The sequence below is a fragment of the Bombina bombina genome, unplaced genomic scaffold, assembly GCF_027579735.1.
Source record: "Bombina bombina isolate aBomBom1 unplaced genomic scaffold, aBomBom1.pri scaffold_689, whole genome shotgun sequence".
NCBI classification, from domain to species: domain Eukaryota; kingdom Metazoa; phylum Chordata; class Amphibia; order Anura; family Bombinatoridae; genus Bombina; species Bombina bombina.
Genome location: NW_026511814.1, coordinates 34,504 through 51,573, shown reverse-complemented (window position 1 = coordinate 51,573; position 17,070 = coordinate 34,504). Strand labels below are relative to the sequence as shown.

The 17,070-nt window shown below is 38.4% G+C and overlaps 1 protein-coding gene across 1 annotated transcript in view; it reads left to right on the top strand.

Annotated features, from left to right (window-relative positions):
- The window catches only part of LOC128643961 (phosphatidylinositol 3,4,5-trisphosphate 5-phosphatase 2-like), a 177,489-nt gene that overhangs the window by 134,498 nt on the left and 25,921 nt on the right, over nucleotides 1-17,070 (top strand). The window contains exon 3 of the mRNA XM_053696726.1: nucleotides 1,328-1,439. Coding sequence (XP_053552701.1) covers nucleotides 1,328-1,439 — 112 coding nt within the window. The remainder of the gene's footprint in view (nucleotides 1-1,327; nucleotides 1,440-17,070) is intronic.

Genomic DNA, 17,070 nt, shown 5'->3' with positions numbered 1-17,070 from the left:
TTCAGAGCACCAATTTTACTCCTATTATCAATTTTTCTTTGTTCTCTTGATATCTTAATCTGGAAAAGCAGGAATGTAAGCTTACAAGACGGCCGGTTTTTGGTTCAGCTCCTGGGTAGCGCTTGCTGATTGGTGGCTAAATGTAGCTACTACCCAGGTGTTAAACCAAAAATTGGCTGGTTCCTAAGCTTACATTCTTGATTTTCCAAATAAAGATACCAAGAGAACGAAGAAAAATTGATAAAAAGAGTAAATTAGAAAGTTGCTTAAAATTGTTGCTCTATGTGAATCATTAAAGAAAAAATGTGGGTTGAGTGTCCTTTAAGTAGAAAGGTACAGATTTCTGCTTTGGTCCCAGAGAACAGAAGGTGCGTTTAGTACATTTCCTCTCTTGTAACCGCTCACTAGTTTATTTTGTCCCAGCTGAAATGCTAATCAGACAATTTGCCCTCAAAAACATTATGTTAAAGATAATAGGGATTGTTTTAAAATGAATACATAATGAATAAAAAGATTATTGTAATAACGTTTCATTATATAAAATATTACTCATTACTTCTAATAGATACATTTCCTAATAAGTTTCTCCCCTGCAGTAGGATCCTCAGCTCCCCTACCTGTAATAGTTCAGGCACTATGGCCCTTTTAAAGCTGTTTCACACACTGCTTTGTAACTATTGTGGGGGCTACGCAGGGGCTATAGGAATAGGGTCAAAATATGCATAAAAGTAAACACATATGTTTTATATCACTCTCTGCTATCATCATAAACATCACTCCAATGTCTCTAATAGTTCATCTCTCACTGGATCTATAATCAAATTATACTGTTTTTCTAGAATGGATTTTATCTGTTTTTGTCTGTCTATATTGATCTGTTTGTTTGCCTGTATATCTATCTATCTGTCTGTCTGTCCATAAACAATTGCATTTGACTAGTTAGCATAGCTGGTTATTGGTGGCTACACACATATGCCTTTTGTCATTGGTTGACCAGATGTGTTCAGCTATGTCCCAGTAATAGATTGCTACTCAGGAGCTGGTGTTGCAGGGGTTAAATCCATAGTTAGAGGATTTTCTTTTTGCACTTTATGTCTCTTTATATTTTATACTCTAGAGCTGATACTCAGCTGATTGACCTATTTGAGAGCGGTTTGCACTTTTAGCTGTAAAATGCCATCTGGGTATAATGGTCCTATGTGGTCCATTTATAGAGCTGGCGCTGAGTGTCAGACAGACCAAGCGGGTCTATAGTTATCTTGGTCTCTTGCTTTCTTTAGTGCATGTTAAAAGCAGCACTTTATATGCCTTACGTTTTCTCTTTCAGATGGGGAAGATGAGAAGCCCCCTCTGCCGCCGCGCTCTGCTTCTGCCAGTTTCTCTGGAAGCTCTGGACAGAGTCTGGTACCCTGCGGGCAGGATGCCAACACCACCGAGAGGTACATTTTTATATAAGACACACAGTGCTTCAGCGTGTCTAGTTGCTAGTGTTGCATGATGGGAGAAATACAATATCTAATAGTATAGCACACTAAGCAGTAGAATGTAATGCCTGTAAAGCAAAATCGTATTCATCATTCTATTATCTGATTTAAAGCCTTGAATTATCAAGAAAACGCAGTAATTTTTGTAACAATCTGTCAATTTTCTTAAAGGGACAGTCTTGTCAAAATTAAACTTTCATGATTCAGATAGGGCATGTAACTTTCCAATTCACTTTCATCATCAAATTTGCTCTGTTCTCTTGGTATTCTTTGTTGAAAGCTAAACCTTGGTAGGCTCATATGTTAATTTCTAAGCCCTTGAAAACCACCTCTTATCTCAGTTAATTTTGACAGTTTTTCATAGCTAGACAGTGCTAGTTCACGTGTGCCATATAGATAGCATTGTGCTCACTCCCGTGTATTTATTTATGAGTCAGCACTGATTGGCAAAAATGCAAGTTTGACAAAAGCACTGAAATAAGGGGGCAGTCTGCAGAGGCTTAGCTACAAGGTAATCACAGAGGTAAAAAGTATATTAATATAACTGTGTTGGTTATGCAAAACTGGGGAATGGGTAATAAAGGGATTATCTATCTTTTTAAACAATAACAATTGTGGAGTAGACTGTGTCTCTTTAAGATGTTAATCCAATAAAATCTTCCTTCAGATGCCTTTTCTTGCACATGTAATGTCTCATAAATGCTCAGTATGATGAAGGGGACATTTCTCAATGTATTATGTATGTATATTTATGTACAATGTATTATGTAATTTTATTCATTCATGTTCCTGGCCTGAATAAGCTACTGTTATCCTGTCAGGCTTGCAGAGGTTTCTTTTTCACCAGTTAGAGCTGCAAGGGTTGTACGTATCAGCCAATGATTGTCTGTAGGAAGTATTTATGAGCCAATGAGCATTAACAGGAAATACATATCAGCCAATGGTTATAAGTAATAATTATTTATCAGCCAATGAGCATTAGCATGAAAAAAAATATCAGCCAATGGTTATAAGTAATAATTAATTATTAGCCAATGAGCATTAGCAGGAAATACATATCAGCCAATGAGCATTATTAGCAGGAAATACATAGCCAATGAGCATTATTAGCAGGAAATACATAGCCAATGAGCATTATTAGCAGGAAATACATATCCGCCAATGAGCATTATTAGCAGGAAATACATACCAGCCAATGATTATAAGTAGGTATCTTTCTCACCAATTAGAGCTGCAAGGGTTGTACCTATCAGCCAATGATTGTCTGTAGGAAGTATTTATGAGCCAATGAGCATTAACAGGAAATACATATCAGCCAATGAGCATTATTAGCAGGAAATACATATCAGCCAATGATTATAAGTAGGTATCTTTCTCACCAATTAGAGCTGCAAGGGTTGTACCTATCAGCCAATGATTGTGTGTAGGAAGTATTTATCAGCGAACGAGAATTAGCAGGAAATACCTTTTAGAGAGACATGAAACCTCTTCAGAAACTGAAGCAAGATAGATAACAGAAGTACACTGAAAAGTTGTTTAAAACTGCATGTTTAATGCAAGTTACATTTTTACTTTTCTGCCCCTTTAAGTCAATTTAGCTGGAGATACACAGCTGATAGTAATTATGTAGGAGTTTCAATTAAAATTTCCACAGTTTATACTTCACAAAATGTCCCTTTAACTATTTCTTCTTAACATTTCCAGCGTTGGTGCTTTATGCAGAATCCCTTTGTGTATGTGATTGTCTCTGTCATATCTCCTCTTTCTTCTCTCCTTCAAGCTTTGCCCATAAGTGTCTTAAATTGCTGGTAAGTTCTGTAATAGAGATCACATGACAGCTTAACCAGTGCCCTATACTCTATTTGCCACCCATGTATAATGTGTGTTCTTGATCTGTCAACTTTACATCAAAATGTTAGTACAAGATTCATCTTTTTGCCTCACTCCCCATTGTAGCTTTGTCTCTATTCCTTAATCTCCAATGATGGCTAATCTTGGCGCTCCTGATGTTTCACAACTACTTTCCCATGATGCTCAACTCAACTGCAAAGTGCCTAAGCATCATGGAAAATGTAGTTCCAAAACATCTGGGGTGCCAAGATCAGCTACCACTGCGATCTATACATTCAATAAAAAAAAAATGCAAACAGAAAATGTTTCACTCTGTTTTAACCCTTTAACTGCTGAGCTATTACCACCCCTGTGCTGAGCTGTTTTACAGTTTTTTGTTACATTTAACACTTTAACTGCTGAAGACACGTGTTACAGTGGATGACGAACACGTGTTGACATCCTAGGGGGTTGCTTTCAGACCCGATCGCTGCTTTCCTACAGTTTTAGACATCTTATAAGGTGGCTTGGGTTAGGCCTCAGTTGGAGATCTCCTATGATGTAAGTGACGTCACCAGGTTCGGTGATTTTATTTCTGTGGGTTCTGGACAGTAACAGCCTCACTAAAGAGGAGAAGGGAGCTGGATGGCCTTATGGGCTTTAAAAATGTACCCTTGTTTTAAAGCCCATGACCCCTCATTAAAGTTATAACCTGGCTATTAAAACTTAAATAGGGGTTTAACTGTAGTAATAGCGATCAACTGGCGTTAATAAATGCTCATTTATTTGAGCAGAGGTTCATGGGAGCCCCTATGTGCAAAGTCCCTAATTTATATAAGGATAACCCTTTTTTTTTTACTTTAGAGTTTAGAAACAAAAACACAAACTTTATTTATTAAAACATTAAAGTGAAAGTAAATCCTAGCGTTTTACAAACGCTAGGATTTACTATTGAAACAAATAAAGGGCACTTTCATTCATGGAGTGTAAGATACTTCATGTACAAAGCTCCTTCATTTGAATCAATCGATCACCGTTTTTAGCTGCTACAGCAGAGCGCGGCTAAAAAAGTTTTTGGCTAAGAGGTGACGTTTTCACCTCTTAAACGAAAATAACAATCCGTTATCGGCACCTGTAAAAATCCCAAGTCCACTACACTGTGAACAACATAAGTGTGTAACCGGACTCGTAGCGTCCGTAACTTCACCACTCACCTCGCACCATCGACCGGACCTAGCAGCCAGGATCCTCCATAGGGCAACTTGTCTGTATGGTAAGCACAGAGTATCGTATCCCTGTGGGTAAACACCTCCACAATACCGTCTTAGAAACGGGGATTCCAAGCGTCCTGCTTCACTCTGTTACCATCGAGCCTCAATCTCGCTCGGCGTCTGACGTCACCCGATCCTGCTTCACGTGCTCTCGTCCACCTGTTGCCGTGAGAGGTGAGTGGGCTTGTGTATGCAGGGATCTCCTTCGTATATTCCGTGCAATATCCTTTGTTTCAAACGATGCAGCAATCACAAAAAGTAGGATGCACTGGATATAGATGAAGTTTCAGATAGCTTTATTCGAAGAAACATTTAAAAGTTCATCATTGCAGTAATGACAATTCAAATCCCTAGATACATGAGAGGTGTGTGTGTTCCACCCCAAGGACTGCTCGCTGACGCGTTTCGGCTCCAAGGGCCGTAATCGTAGCTGCAGTCACTTGTTCCAAGTGAAATTAAATACCCATTGAAACCAGGGAATCTAGGGATTTGAATTGTCATTACTGCAATGATGAACTTTTAAATGTTTCTTCGAATAAAGCTATCTGAAACTTCATCTATATCCAGTGCATCCTACTTTTTGTGATTGCTGCATCGTTTGAAACAAAGGATATTGCACGGAATATACAAAGGAGATCCCTGCATACACAAGCCCACTCACCTCTCACGGCAACAGGTGGACGAGAGCACGTGAAGCAGGATCGGGTGACGTCAGACGCCGAGCGAGATTGAGGCTCGATGGTAACAGAGTGAAGCAGGACGCTTGGAATCCCCGTTTCTAAGACGGTATTGTGGAGGTGTTTACCCACAGGGATACGATACTCTGTGCTTACCATACAGACAAGTTGCCCTATGGAGGATCCTGGCTGCTAGGTCCGGTCGATGGTGCGAGGTGAGTGGTGAAGTTACGGACGCTACGAGTCCGGTTACACACTTATGTTGTTCACAGTGTAGTGGACTTGGGATTTTTACAGGTGCCGATAACGGATTGTTATTTCTTTCATGTAATTAGCAAGAGTCCATGAGCTAGTGACGTATGGGATATACATTCCTACCAGGAGGGGCAAAGTTTCCCAAACCTCAAAATGCCTATAAATACACCCCTCACCACACCCACAATTCAGTTTTACAAACTTTGCCTCCTATGGAGGTGGTGAAGTAAGTTTGTGCTAGATTCTACGTTGATATGCGCTCCGCAGCAAGTTGGAGCCCGGTTTTCCTCTCAGCGTGCAGTGAATGTCAGAGGGATGTGAGGAGAGTATTGCCTATTTGAATGCAGTGATCTCCTTCTACGGGGTCTATTTCATAGGTTCTCTGTTATCGGTCGTAGAGATTCATCTCTTACCTCCCTTTTCAGATCGACGATATACTCTTATTTATATACCATTACCTCTGCTGATTTTCGTTTCAGTACTGGTTTGGCTTTCTACAAAAATGTAGATGAGTGTCCTGGGGTAAGTCTTATTTTTTGTGACACTCTAAGCTATGGTTGGGCACTTTGTTTATAAAGTTCTAAATATATGTATTCAAACATTTATTTGCCTTGACTCAGAATGTTCAACTTTCCTTATTTTCAGACAGTCAGTTTCATATTTGGGATAATGCATTTGATTTAATCATTTTTTCTTACCTTCAAAAATTTGACTCTTCCCTGTGGGCTGTTAGGCTCGCGGGGGCTGAAAATGCTTCATTTTATTGCGTCATTCTTGGCGCGGACTTTTTTGCCGCAAAAAAATTAGTTTCCGTTTCCGGCGTCATACGTGTCCCCGGAAGTTGCGTCATTTTTTTGACGTTATTTTGCGCCAAAAATGTCGGCGTTCCGGATGTGGCGTCATTTTGGCGCCAAAAAGCATTTAGGCGCCAAATAATGTGGGCGTCTTATTGGCGCGAAAAATATGGGCGTCGCTTTTTTCTCCACATTATTTAAGTCTCATTTTTCATTGCTTCTGGTTGCTAGAAGCTTGTTCTTTGGCATTTTTTCCCATTCCTGAAACTGTCATTTAAGGAATTTGATTAATTTTGCTTTATATATATGTTGTTTTTTCTCTTACATATTGCAAGATGTCTCACGTTGCATCTGAGTCAGAAGATACTACAGGAAAATCGCTGTCTAGTGCTGGATCTACCAAAGCTAAGTGTATCTGCTGTAAACTTTTGGTAGCTATTCCTCCAGCTGTTGTTTGTATTGATTGTCATGACAAACTTGTTAAAGCAGATAATATTTCCTTTAGTAAAGTACCATTGCCTGTTGCAGTTCCTTCAACATCTAAGGTGCAGAATGTTCCTGATAATATAAGAGATTTTGTTTCTGAATCCATAAAGAAGGCTATGTCTGTTATTTCTCCTTCTAGTAAACGTAAAAAATCTTTTAAAACTTCTCTCCCTACAGATGAATTTTTAAATGAACATCATCATTCTGATTCTGATGACTCTTCTGGTTCAGAGGATTCTGTCACAGAGGTTGATGCTGATAAATCTTCATATTTATTTAAAATGGAATTTATTCGTTCTTTACTTAAAGAAGTACTAATTGCTTTAGAAATAGAGGATTCTGGTCCTCTTGATACTAATTCTAAACGTTTGGATAAGGTATTTAAAGCTCCTGTGGTTATTCCAGAAGTTTTTCCTGTTCCTAATGCTATTTCTGCAGTAATTTCCAAAGAATGGGATAAATTGGGTAATTCATTTACTCCTTCTAAACGTTTTAAGCGATTATATCCTGTGCCGTCTGACAGATTAGAATTTTGGGACAAAATCCCTAAAGTTGATGGGGCTATTTCTACCCTTGCTAAACGTACTACCATTCCTACGTCAGATGGTACTTCGTTTAAGGATCCTTTAGATAGGAAAATTGAATCCTTTCTAAGAAAAGCTTATCTGTGTTCAGGTAATCTTCTTAGACCTGCTATATCTTTGGCTGATGTTGCTACAGCTTCAACTTTCTGGTTGGAAACTTTAGCGCAACAAGTAACACATCATGATTCTCATGATATTATTATTCTTCTACAGCATGCTAATAATTTTATCTGTGATGCCATTTTTGATATTATCAGAGTTGATGTCAGGTTTATGTCTCTAGCTATTTTAGCTAGAAGAGCTTTATGGCTTAAAACTTGGAATGCTGATATGGCTTCTAAATCAACTTTACTTTCCATTTCTTTCCAGGGTAACAAATTATTTGGTTCTCAGTTGGATTCCATTATTTCAACTGTTACTGGTGGGAAAGGAACTTTTTTACCACAGGATAAAAAATCTAAAGGTAAAAGCAGGGCTAATAATCGTTTTCGTTCCTTTCGTTTCAACAAAGAACAAAAGCCTGATCCTTCATCCTCAGGAGCAGTTTCAGTTTGGAAACCATCTCCAGTCTGGAATAAATCCAAGCCAGCTAGAAAGGCAAAGCCTGCTTCTAAGTCCACATGAAGGTGCGGCCCTCATTCCAGCTCAGCTGGTAGGGGGCAGGTTACGTTTTTTCAAGGAAATTTGGATCAATTCTGTTCACAATCTTTGGATTCAGAGCATTGTTTCAGAAGGGTACAGAATTGGTTTCAAGATGAGACCTCCTGCAAAGAGATTTTTTCTTTCCCGTGTCCCAGTAAATCCAGTAAAAGCTCAAGCATTTCTGAAATGTGTTTCAGATCTAGAGTTGACTGGAGTAATTATGCCGGTTCCAGTTCCGGAACAGGGGATGGGGTTTTATTCAAATCTCTTCATTGTACCAAAGAAGGAGAATTCCTTCAGACCAGTTCTGGATCTAAAAATATTGAATCGTTATGTAAGAATACCAACGTTCAAGATGGTAACTGTAAGGACTATCTTGCCTTTTGTTCAGCAAGGGAATTATATGTCCACAATAGATTTACAGGATGCATATCTGCATATTCCGATTCATCCAGATCATTATCAGTTCCTGAGATTCTCTTTTCTGGACAAGCATTACCAGTTTGTGGCTCTGCCGTTTGGCCTAGCTACAGCTCCAAGAATTTTTACAAAGGTTCTCTGTGCCCTTCTGTCTGTAATCAGAGAACAGGGTATTGTGGTATTTCCTTATTTGGACGATATCTTGGTACTTGCTCAGTCTTTACATTTAGCAGAATCTCATACGAATCGACTTGTGTTGTTTCTTCAAGATCATGGTTGGAGGATCAATTTACCAAAAAGTTCATTGATTCCTCAGACAAGGGTAACTTTTCTGGGTTTCCAGATAGATTCAGTGTCCATGACTCTGTCTTTAACAGACAAGAGACGTCTAAAATTGATTTCAGCTTGTCGAAACCTTCAGTCACAATCATTCCCTTCGGTAGCCTTATGCATGGAAATTCTAGGTCTTATGACTGCTGCATCGGACGCGATCCCCTTTGCTCGTTTTCACATGCGACCTCTTCAGCTCTGTATGCTGAAGCAATGGTGCAAGGATTACACGAAGATATCTCAATTAATATCTTTAAAACCGATTGTTCGACACTCTCTAACATGGTGGACAGATCACCATCGTTTAATTCAGGGGGCTTCTTTTGTGCTTCCGACCTGGACTGTAATTTCAACAGATGCAAGTCTCACGGGTTGGGGAGCTGTGTGGGGATCTCTGACGGCACAAGGAGTTTGGGAATCTCAGGAGGTGAGATTACCGATCAATATTTTGGAACTCCGTGCAATTTTCAGAGCTCTTCAGTTTTGGCCTCTTCTGAAGAGAGAATCGTTCATTTGTTTTCAAACAGACAATGTCACAACTGTGGCATACATCAATCATCAAGGAGGGACTCACAGTCCTCTGGCTATGAAAGAAGTATCTCGAATTTTGGTTTGGGCGGAATCCAGCTCCTGTCTAATCTCTGCGGTTCATATCCCAGGTATAGACAATTGGGAAGCGGATTATCTCAGTCGCCAAACGTTGCATCCAGAGGTATTTCTTCAGATTGTTCAAATGTGGGAACTTCCAGAAATAGATCTGATGGCGTCCCATCTAAACAAGAAACTTCCCAGGTATCTGTCCAGATCCCGGGATCCTCAAGCGGAGGCAGTGGATGCATTATCACTTCCTTGGAAGTATCATCCTGGCTATATCTTTCCGCCTCTAGTTCTTCTTCCAAGAGTAATCTCCAAGATTCTGAAGGAATGCTCGTTTGTTCTGCTGGTAGCTCCGGCATGGCCTCACAGGTTTTGGTATGCGGATCTTGTCCGGATGGCCTCTTGCCAACCGTGGACTCTTCCGTTAAGACCAGACCTTCTGTCACAAGGTCCTTTTTTCCATCAGGATCTGAAATCCTTAAATTTAAAGGTATGGAGATTGAACGCTTGATTCTTGGTCAAAGAGGTTTCTCTGACTCTGTGATTAATACTATGTTACAGGCTCGTAAATCTGTATCTCGAGAGATATATTATAGAGTCTGGAAGACTTATATTTCTTGGTGTCTTTCTCATCATTTTTCTTGGCATTCTTTTAGAATACCGAGAATTTTACAGTTTCTTCAGGATGGTTTAGATAAGGGTTTGTCCGCAAGTTCTTTGAAAGGACAAATCTCTGCTCTTTCTGTTCTTTTTCACAGAAAGATTGCTATTCTTCCTGATATTCATTGTTTTGTACAAGCTTTGGTTCGTATAAAACCTGTTATTAAGTCAATTTCTCCTCCTTGGAGTTTGAATTTGGTTCTGGGAGCTCTTCAAGCTCCTCCGTTTGAACCTATGCATTCATTGGACATTAAATTACTTTCTTGGAAAGTTTTGTTCCTTTTGGCCATCTCTTTTACCTGAAGAGTTTCTGAATTATCTGCTCTTTCTTGTGAGTCTCCTTTTCTGATTTTTCATCAGGATAAGGCGGTGTTGCGAACTTCTTTTGAATTTTTACCTAAAGTTGTGAATTCCAACAACATTAGTAGAGAAATTGTGGTTCCTTCATTATGTCCTAATCCTAAGAATTCTAAGGAGAAATCGTTGCATTCTTTGGATGTTGTTAGAGCTTTGAAATATTATGTTGAAGCTACGAAACCTTTCCGTAAGAATTCTAGTTTATTTGTTATCTTTTCCGGTTCTAGAAAAGGCCAGAAAGCTTCTGCCATTTCTTTGGCATCTTGGTTGAAATCTTTAATTCATCTTGCCTATGTTGAGTCGGGTAAAACTCCGCCTCAAAGAATTACAGCTCATTCTACTAGGTCAGTTTCTACTTCCTGGGCGTTTAGGAATGAAGCTTCGGTTGACCAGATTTGCAAAGCAGCAACTTGGTCCTCTTTGCATACTTTTACTAAATTCTACCATTTTGATGTATTTTCTTCTTCTGAAGCAGTTTTTGGTAGAAAAGTACTTCAGGCAGCGGTTTCAGTTTGAATCTTCTGCTTATGTTTTTCGTTAAACTTTATTTTTGGGTGTGGATTATTTTCAGCAGGAATTGGCTGTCTTTATTTTATCCCTCCCTCTCTAGTGACTCTTGTGTGGAAAGATCCACATCTTGGGTAGTCATTATCCCATACGTCACTAGCTCATGGACTCTTGCTAATTACATGAAAGAAAACATAATTTATGTAAGAACTTACCTGATAAATTCATTTCTTTCATATTAGCAAGAGTCCATGAGGCCCGCCCTTTTTTTGTGGTGGTTATGATTTTTGTATAAAGCACAATTATTCCAATTCCTTATTTTATATGCTTTCGCACTTTTTTATCACCCCACTTCTTGGCTATTCGTTAAACTGAATTGTGGGTGTGGTGAGGGGTGTATTTATAGGCATTTTGAGGTTTGGGAAACTTTGCCCCTCCTGGTAGGAATGTATATCCCATACGTCACTAGCTCATGGACTCTTGCTAATATGAAAGAAATGAATTTATCAGGTAAGTTCTTACATAAATTATGTTTTTCGTTTTACACGATAGTAGTTTCCTATTTTACGTTATCTGAGCACTGTTTGAACTCCAGTTCACAAGCAGGAAATCAGAAAGAGAAGAGATTTCAAGATGAATCCCGTTGTAGATAATTCTAATATGAAGTTTTATTCACTACTTACAACGATTGAACGAGTTGGGGACATTCAAGAATCAGAGACTGTATTTTCATCAGATATTTCAACGTACACTCTGAGTAAATTGTTTGATACTATAGAATCTTTGTTAGTCAAAGAAACAAGACTAAAGTGGGACATATGGACTTTACAAAAGTACATTAAATGTGGAATGATCCCAAGAGGGTTAAGGATAAATAAATTTCCAACTTTTGTTGTGGAAGATGTAGAGTTCATAAGGATATGGAATAGTGTGCTATCTGATTGTTCCTTTAAATTGATGGGCATGTTGTTAGAATTTAAAACCAAGATGTTATCTATTACATCCAATGAAATAGACACTTTACAAATAGAATTGCATTCACGTAGCAAAGATTTACTTTTTGGCAAATTCGACTGTATTTTGCATGAATCATTATCCAAAACAAAAGCTTTGATCATGGAAGTCAAACATGACAAGTTTATGCGTGACTCATTGGATTATGATACAAACAAAATTTATATTTGGAATAAAAAACAAAGATTCTATTATAAAAAAGAGAATGACCAGAAAAGGTTTCCCAAAGAGGGTAAGAAAAATAAAAATAAAAATCAAAGCAAAAGTAACAAAAATAAGAAAGTAACCTTCAATGAGAGTGAGGCAGAATCATCAGGGGAGTACTCTACCTCAGGGGAAGAGTCAGATACTATAGGATCAGCTTCTGAATGTGCTGCTAATCCCCAGAATGTGGCAGTACAGTCCAAATATGATGCATCATACAATGTTGATACTGACAGAGATGATCTTAGAGCAACCACAAGTTCAGATCTGGCCCAGGTTTTTTCAAAACCCCCAAAAGAGTTAGAAGGGGGGGGAGGAAGAAAAGCAGAAAAGGGCATATTGAAGGAACAGGGTCTGAAACCACGCAGGGGGAGGTCGCACACAAAATACAATTAAAGTCAGTGATAAATTTGTCAACACAAACACTCAGTGATATGGAAATAAAGGTACTCAGCTATGGATTGAGTTTTGTTCCAGCTGAAAATTTCAACCTTTTTCAAACACTGATAGACGTGAACAGACTTATCAGAAATCTCACATTAAAAAAATACTTTAGTGAAACATTGCCAATAGATGGTGGGGAATGTACCAATGAAATCGAGAATGTCAACACTAATGCCCCTTTAAATTTTCAGGAACAAAGTGATTTACAGTCCCTGGAGACACTTTTTAGGGAGGGAACCTTGGGGATCATTGATCAAGATCTCATTATTAGGAGCAAAGGCCCCTCTCTATCTGAAGCCTCCAGGTTTTACCCTATTCAATGTAGGGGTAATATCCTAGAGAAATTTCAAAAACGTGTGGAATTAGACTTAACAAGGCTTGCATATACAGTTGGAGGAAAGAAATATTCTAATTTAACACAGTCAGAATCTGTTGCTCTAAAAAGTCTACAAGACAATAAAGCACTGGTCATCCGCTCAGCGGATAAAGGGGGGTCAGTTGTGGTAATGGACAGAACATTTTTTGTTAAAGAATCATTACGACAACTAAATGATACCTCACAATATCAGGTATTAGACTTTAATCCTACTTCTCGTTTTAAATATGAGATGAGTCATCTGATAGATGAGGGGCATGAAGAAGGGTACATTGACGAACCGACCAGTAAATATCTCACGGTTGACAACCCGATAGTCCCAATATTCAATTTTTTACCTAAGGTGCACAAATCCTTACTGGAAGTGAAGGGCCGTCCAATCATTAGTGGGATTGGCTCCATTACGGAGCCTTTGTCGGAGTGGTTGGACGAAATTTTACAGCCAATTGTGAAGGAATTGCCGAGTTATCTTCGTGATACTAAACAGTTGCTGATGGAGATGGAGGAGATACATTGGCAGAGTCACTATGGGTGGCTTACTATAGATGTCACATCATTGTACTCCTCCATCCCCCACAGTAAAGGTTTGGAAGCGTTAAGCTTTTGTTTAGAAAGATACACAACGATAGATCAAGGCTTTCGCTCTTATATACTACGAGTCACACAATACCTCTTAACCCATAACATGTTTGTGTTTGAAGGTGTCCATTACCTGCAGAGATGTGGGACAGCTATGGGGGCAAAGTTTGCCCCCTCCTATGCCAACCTGTTTATGGGTTGGTGGGAGCTGTCCCACATCTATGCATGTGATGGATACTGGAAGGAGAAGATAGTTCACTACAGAAGGTACATAGATGACCTTCTGGTCATCTGGAATGGTAGTGTAACAGAAGCTACCAACTTTGTGGAGATGTTGAATCAAAATGATGTCGGCATCAGATTCACAAGTGATTTCAATAAAGACAATATTAATTTTTTGGATGTAAATCTGTCAGGTACTGACAAAAATGAAGTGGTTGCAAAAATATATAGAAAACCCATAGCGGGTAACACTCTCCTCCATGCCAAGAGCAGTCATCCACGAAGAGTATTTAGGTCAGTCCTAAAAGGGCAGTTCATTAGGATTAAAAGAAACTGTACTCTGGATGAGGAATTTGAAAAACAAGCTCTTGACATGGAGGAGAGATTTTTGCAAAGAGGTTACAAAAGAACAGAGATTGTGGCCATCAAAAATAATGTTGCAGCAATGGATAGGAAATAGCTTTTAAAAGAGAAGAAAAAGAACAATGTCACATTTGAAGGTGTATCATTCATAACACAGTATAGTCAACAATACCATTCAATTTGTGGAATTTTGAGGAAACACTTTCCAATGTTAAAAGCAGACGATAATTTGGCGAATATTATCCCCAAAGGTTGCAGGTATGCATTCAAGAAAGGAAAAAGCATAGGAAACATAGTCGCTCCAACACAATTGAGTTTAGAACAACCATTTGTCACCACTTCATCATGGCTCAGATTTAAAGGCACGTATAAGTGCAGTTATACACCTTGTACAGCCTGTGCACATTTACAACAGGGAGATGGATTCTCCAGCACCGTTACAGGAGAAAGATTTAATCACCTCTCATGTTTAAATTGTAGGTCCTGTTATGTAATTTACTTGGTCACCTGCATTACATGCAATATTCAATATACATGACTCACTACAAGGGAGACTAGAGAGAGGATAAGGGAACACCTAACTAACATAAAGGCAGGCAAACTAACCACACCGTTAGTACAACATTTTAAATTGGAACACAATAGCAGTGTACAAACTTTTAGATGGACTATTATAGAATTGGTCAAATGTAAATCCAGAGGGGGAGATAGAGACAAACTTCTATCTAAAAGGGAAGTCTTCTGGATTCACAAATTGAAGACCAGGGTCCCCCTTGGATTAAATTCAGAATTTGACCTAATAAATTTTTGGGAATAAGAAAGTGTATATGTGGGCCAGTGTACTGGAGACTTTTTACCTATACTAATAATGTAATGTAATACAGTAGAATGTAATATTATATTATATAATTATGATAGAAAAGAGTTGATTAAATAATAGATCTCTAAACTCATTTCACAGGATAAAATCATTCTTTGGATGTGTTACTAGATATATTTAAATATAGGTGAGTTCGCTTAGCACTTGGTTCGGGTTTAAAAGACATAGTGGGACCGCAGATAGAGTGACCTATTCTTATGATTAGCCCAAAATTTATGAATTGAATAAAGTATTGTACGATTAGAGCTAATATAAGTCCATTTCAGAACACAATGCTATATTCTGAGACAATGAGAAAGTATATTACTCTAAGCGCAATACGAATAGTTTCTATTTCCTCCACTGTTTATGCAAACAAAGTCAGACATGTAATTTCTAAGAGAAAAATGTACCTATATATGTTTTCACATTAATTAGTACAAATACTCTGTTATTATAAATGATCATATATCTGTTACAGTGTCTATTGCCTTGTTGTTTTTCTATCGACACATTGTTAATATCACGTTTGGATATAATTTACATAAGTTACATATGTTGTAATAGTTGAAACTTCATTGGAGCGAGCTTATAGAACCATTTCAATTGTTTGAGCTTCAATGATGTAAATAGTTCACACACTATTGAGGGGTTAATTTTGAATATAACAGGTGTGGTATTGTTCCGCCCCGGGTAAAAGGAGGTTCTTTGTTTTTAACCTATTAACTGGTTTCAATGGGTATTTAATCTCACTTGGAACAAGTGACTGCAGCTACGATTACGGCCCTTGGAGCCAAAACGCGTCAGCGAGCAGTCCTTGGGGTGGAACACACACATGTATCTAGGGATTTGAATTGTCATTACTGCAATGATGAACTTTTAAATGTTTCTTCGAATAAAGCTATCTGAAACTTCATCTATATCCAGTGCATCCTACTTTTTGTGATTGCTGCATCGTTTTCACCTCTTAGCCAATAGCCGTGCGGTAAATCCGGCTTGGCGCCCATGGGAGCCGGATTTACCACACCTGTTAGCCAAAAAAATATTTAGCCGTGGGCTGCTGTAGCAGCTAAGAGCGGCGATCGATTGAATCAAATAAAGGAGCTTTCCACATGAAGTATCTTATATCTTATCTTATACTTAATGAATGAAAGTGCCCTTTATTTGTTTCAATAGTAAATCCTAGCGTTTGTACAACGCTAGGATTTACTTTCACTTTAAATAAGTTATCTTTACTACGTGGAACTCTGTTACCAGAAAGTTAATAACACCAGGTGGCACAATAAGTAAGGGGAAAAGGGAGGGTGAATGAACCCAGAAACAGTAATATCTTATAATGTTAAAGGGACATTGTACACTAGATGTTTCTTTGCATAAATGTTTTGTGACAAACAAACAGAAAGCGGTGCTCTCTGTCTTACCCGCTCTGTTTACATTCGCGGCACACGGGAGAGTGGGGATGACGTCAGACATCTAGGGGGATGTGCTAAAGCCAGCGTTTTCGTCCGGAACGCCAAGTAGTAATACAAAGAATGTCCCAAGCACAATCCACAAAGCAGCAGTAAAATGAAACATCCAAGTGATTCAAATCATATAAAGTATACATATATAAATGTTTTGTACATGATCCATTTATACAGTCCATCTGGGGGTGTTTTGTAACAATGTATAGTTTTATTATTCTTTAATAACATTCTGCTGACTCCTAACCAAGCGCCACAGTTTTAGATTTCTACTGTTGTCTACAGACCTCAGACTGCTTCTGTTTGTATAATGGATCTTTTTAAATGCAGGGGAGGGAGGGGGATCTGCTCTCAGTCCCTTTCAGTGGGTGTCCCAGGCTAATCTTATCAACAGACCTAAACTTGGAGCTTCTAAGTAAGTTTTTTGGATTTTTAGATCAGTATCTGTGCATATTCTTCTTTATAGTAGTGTCAATTACACGCAGATATATGAAAATTGGTGTATACTGACCCTTTAAAATCAAGCACCATATAGCAATAGTTTATGGTCCAATAGTGATATCGATATATAATAATTTGCATTAATTTACTTTTAAGAAAAAGTTTAATTTACTTTAAAACAGTGAAGTATTTTAATTCTCCTGGGGAGCAG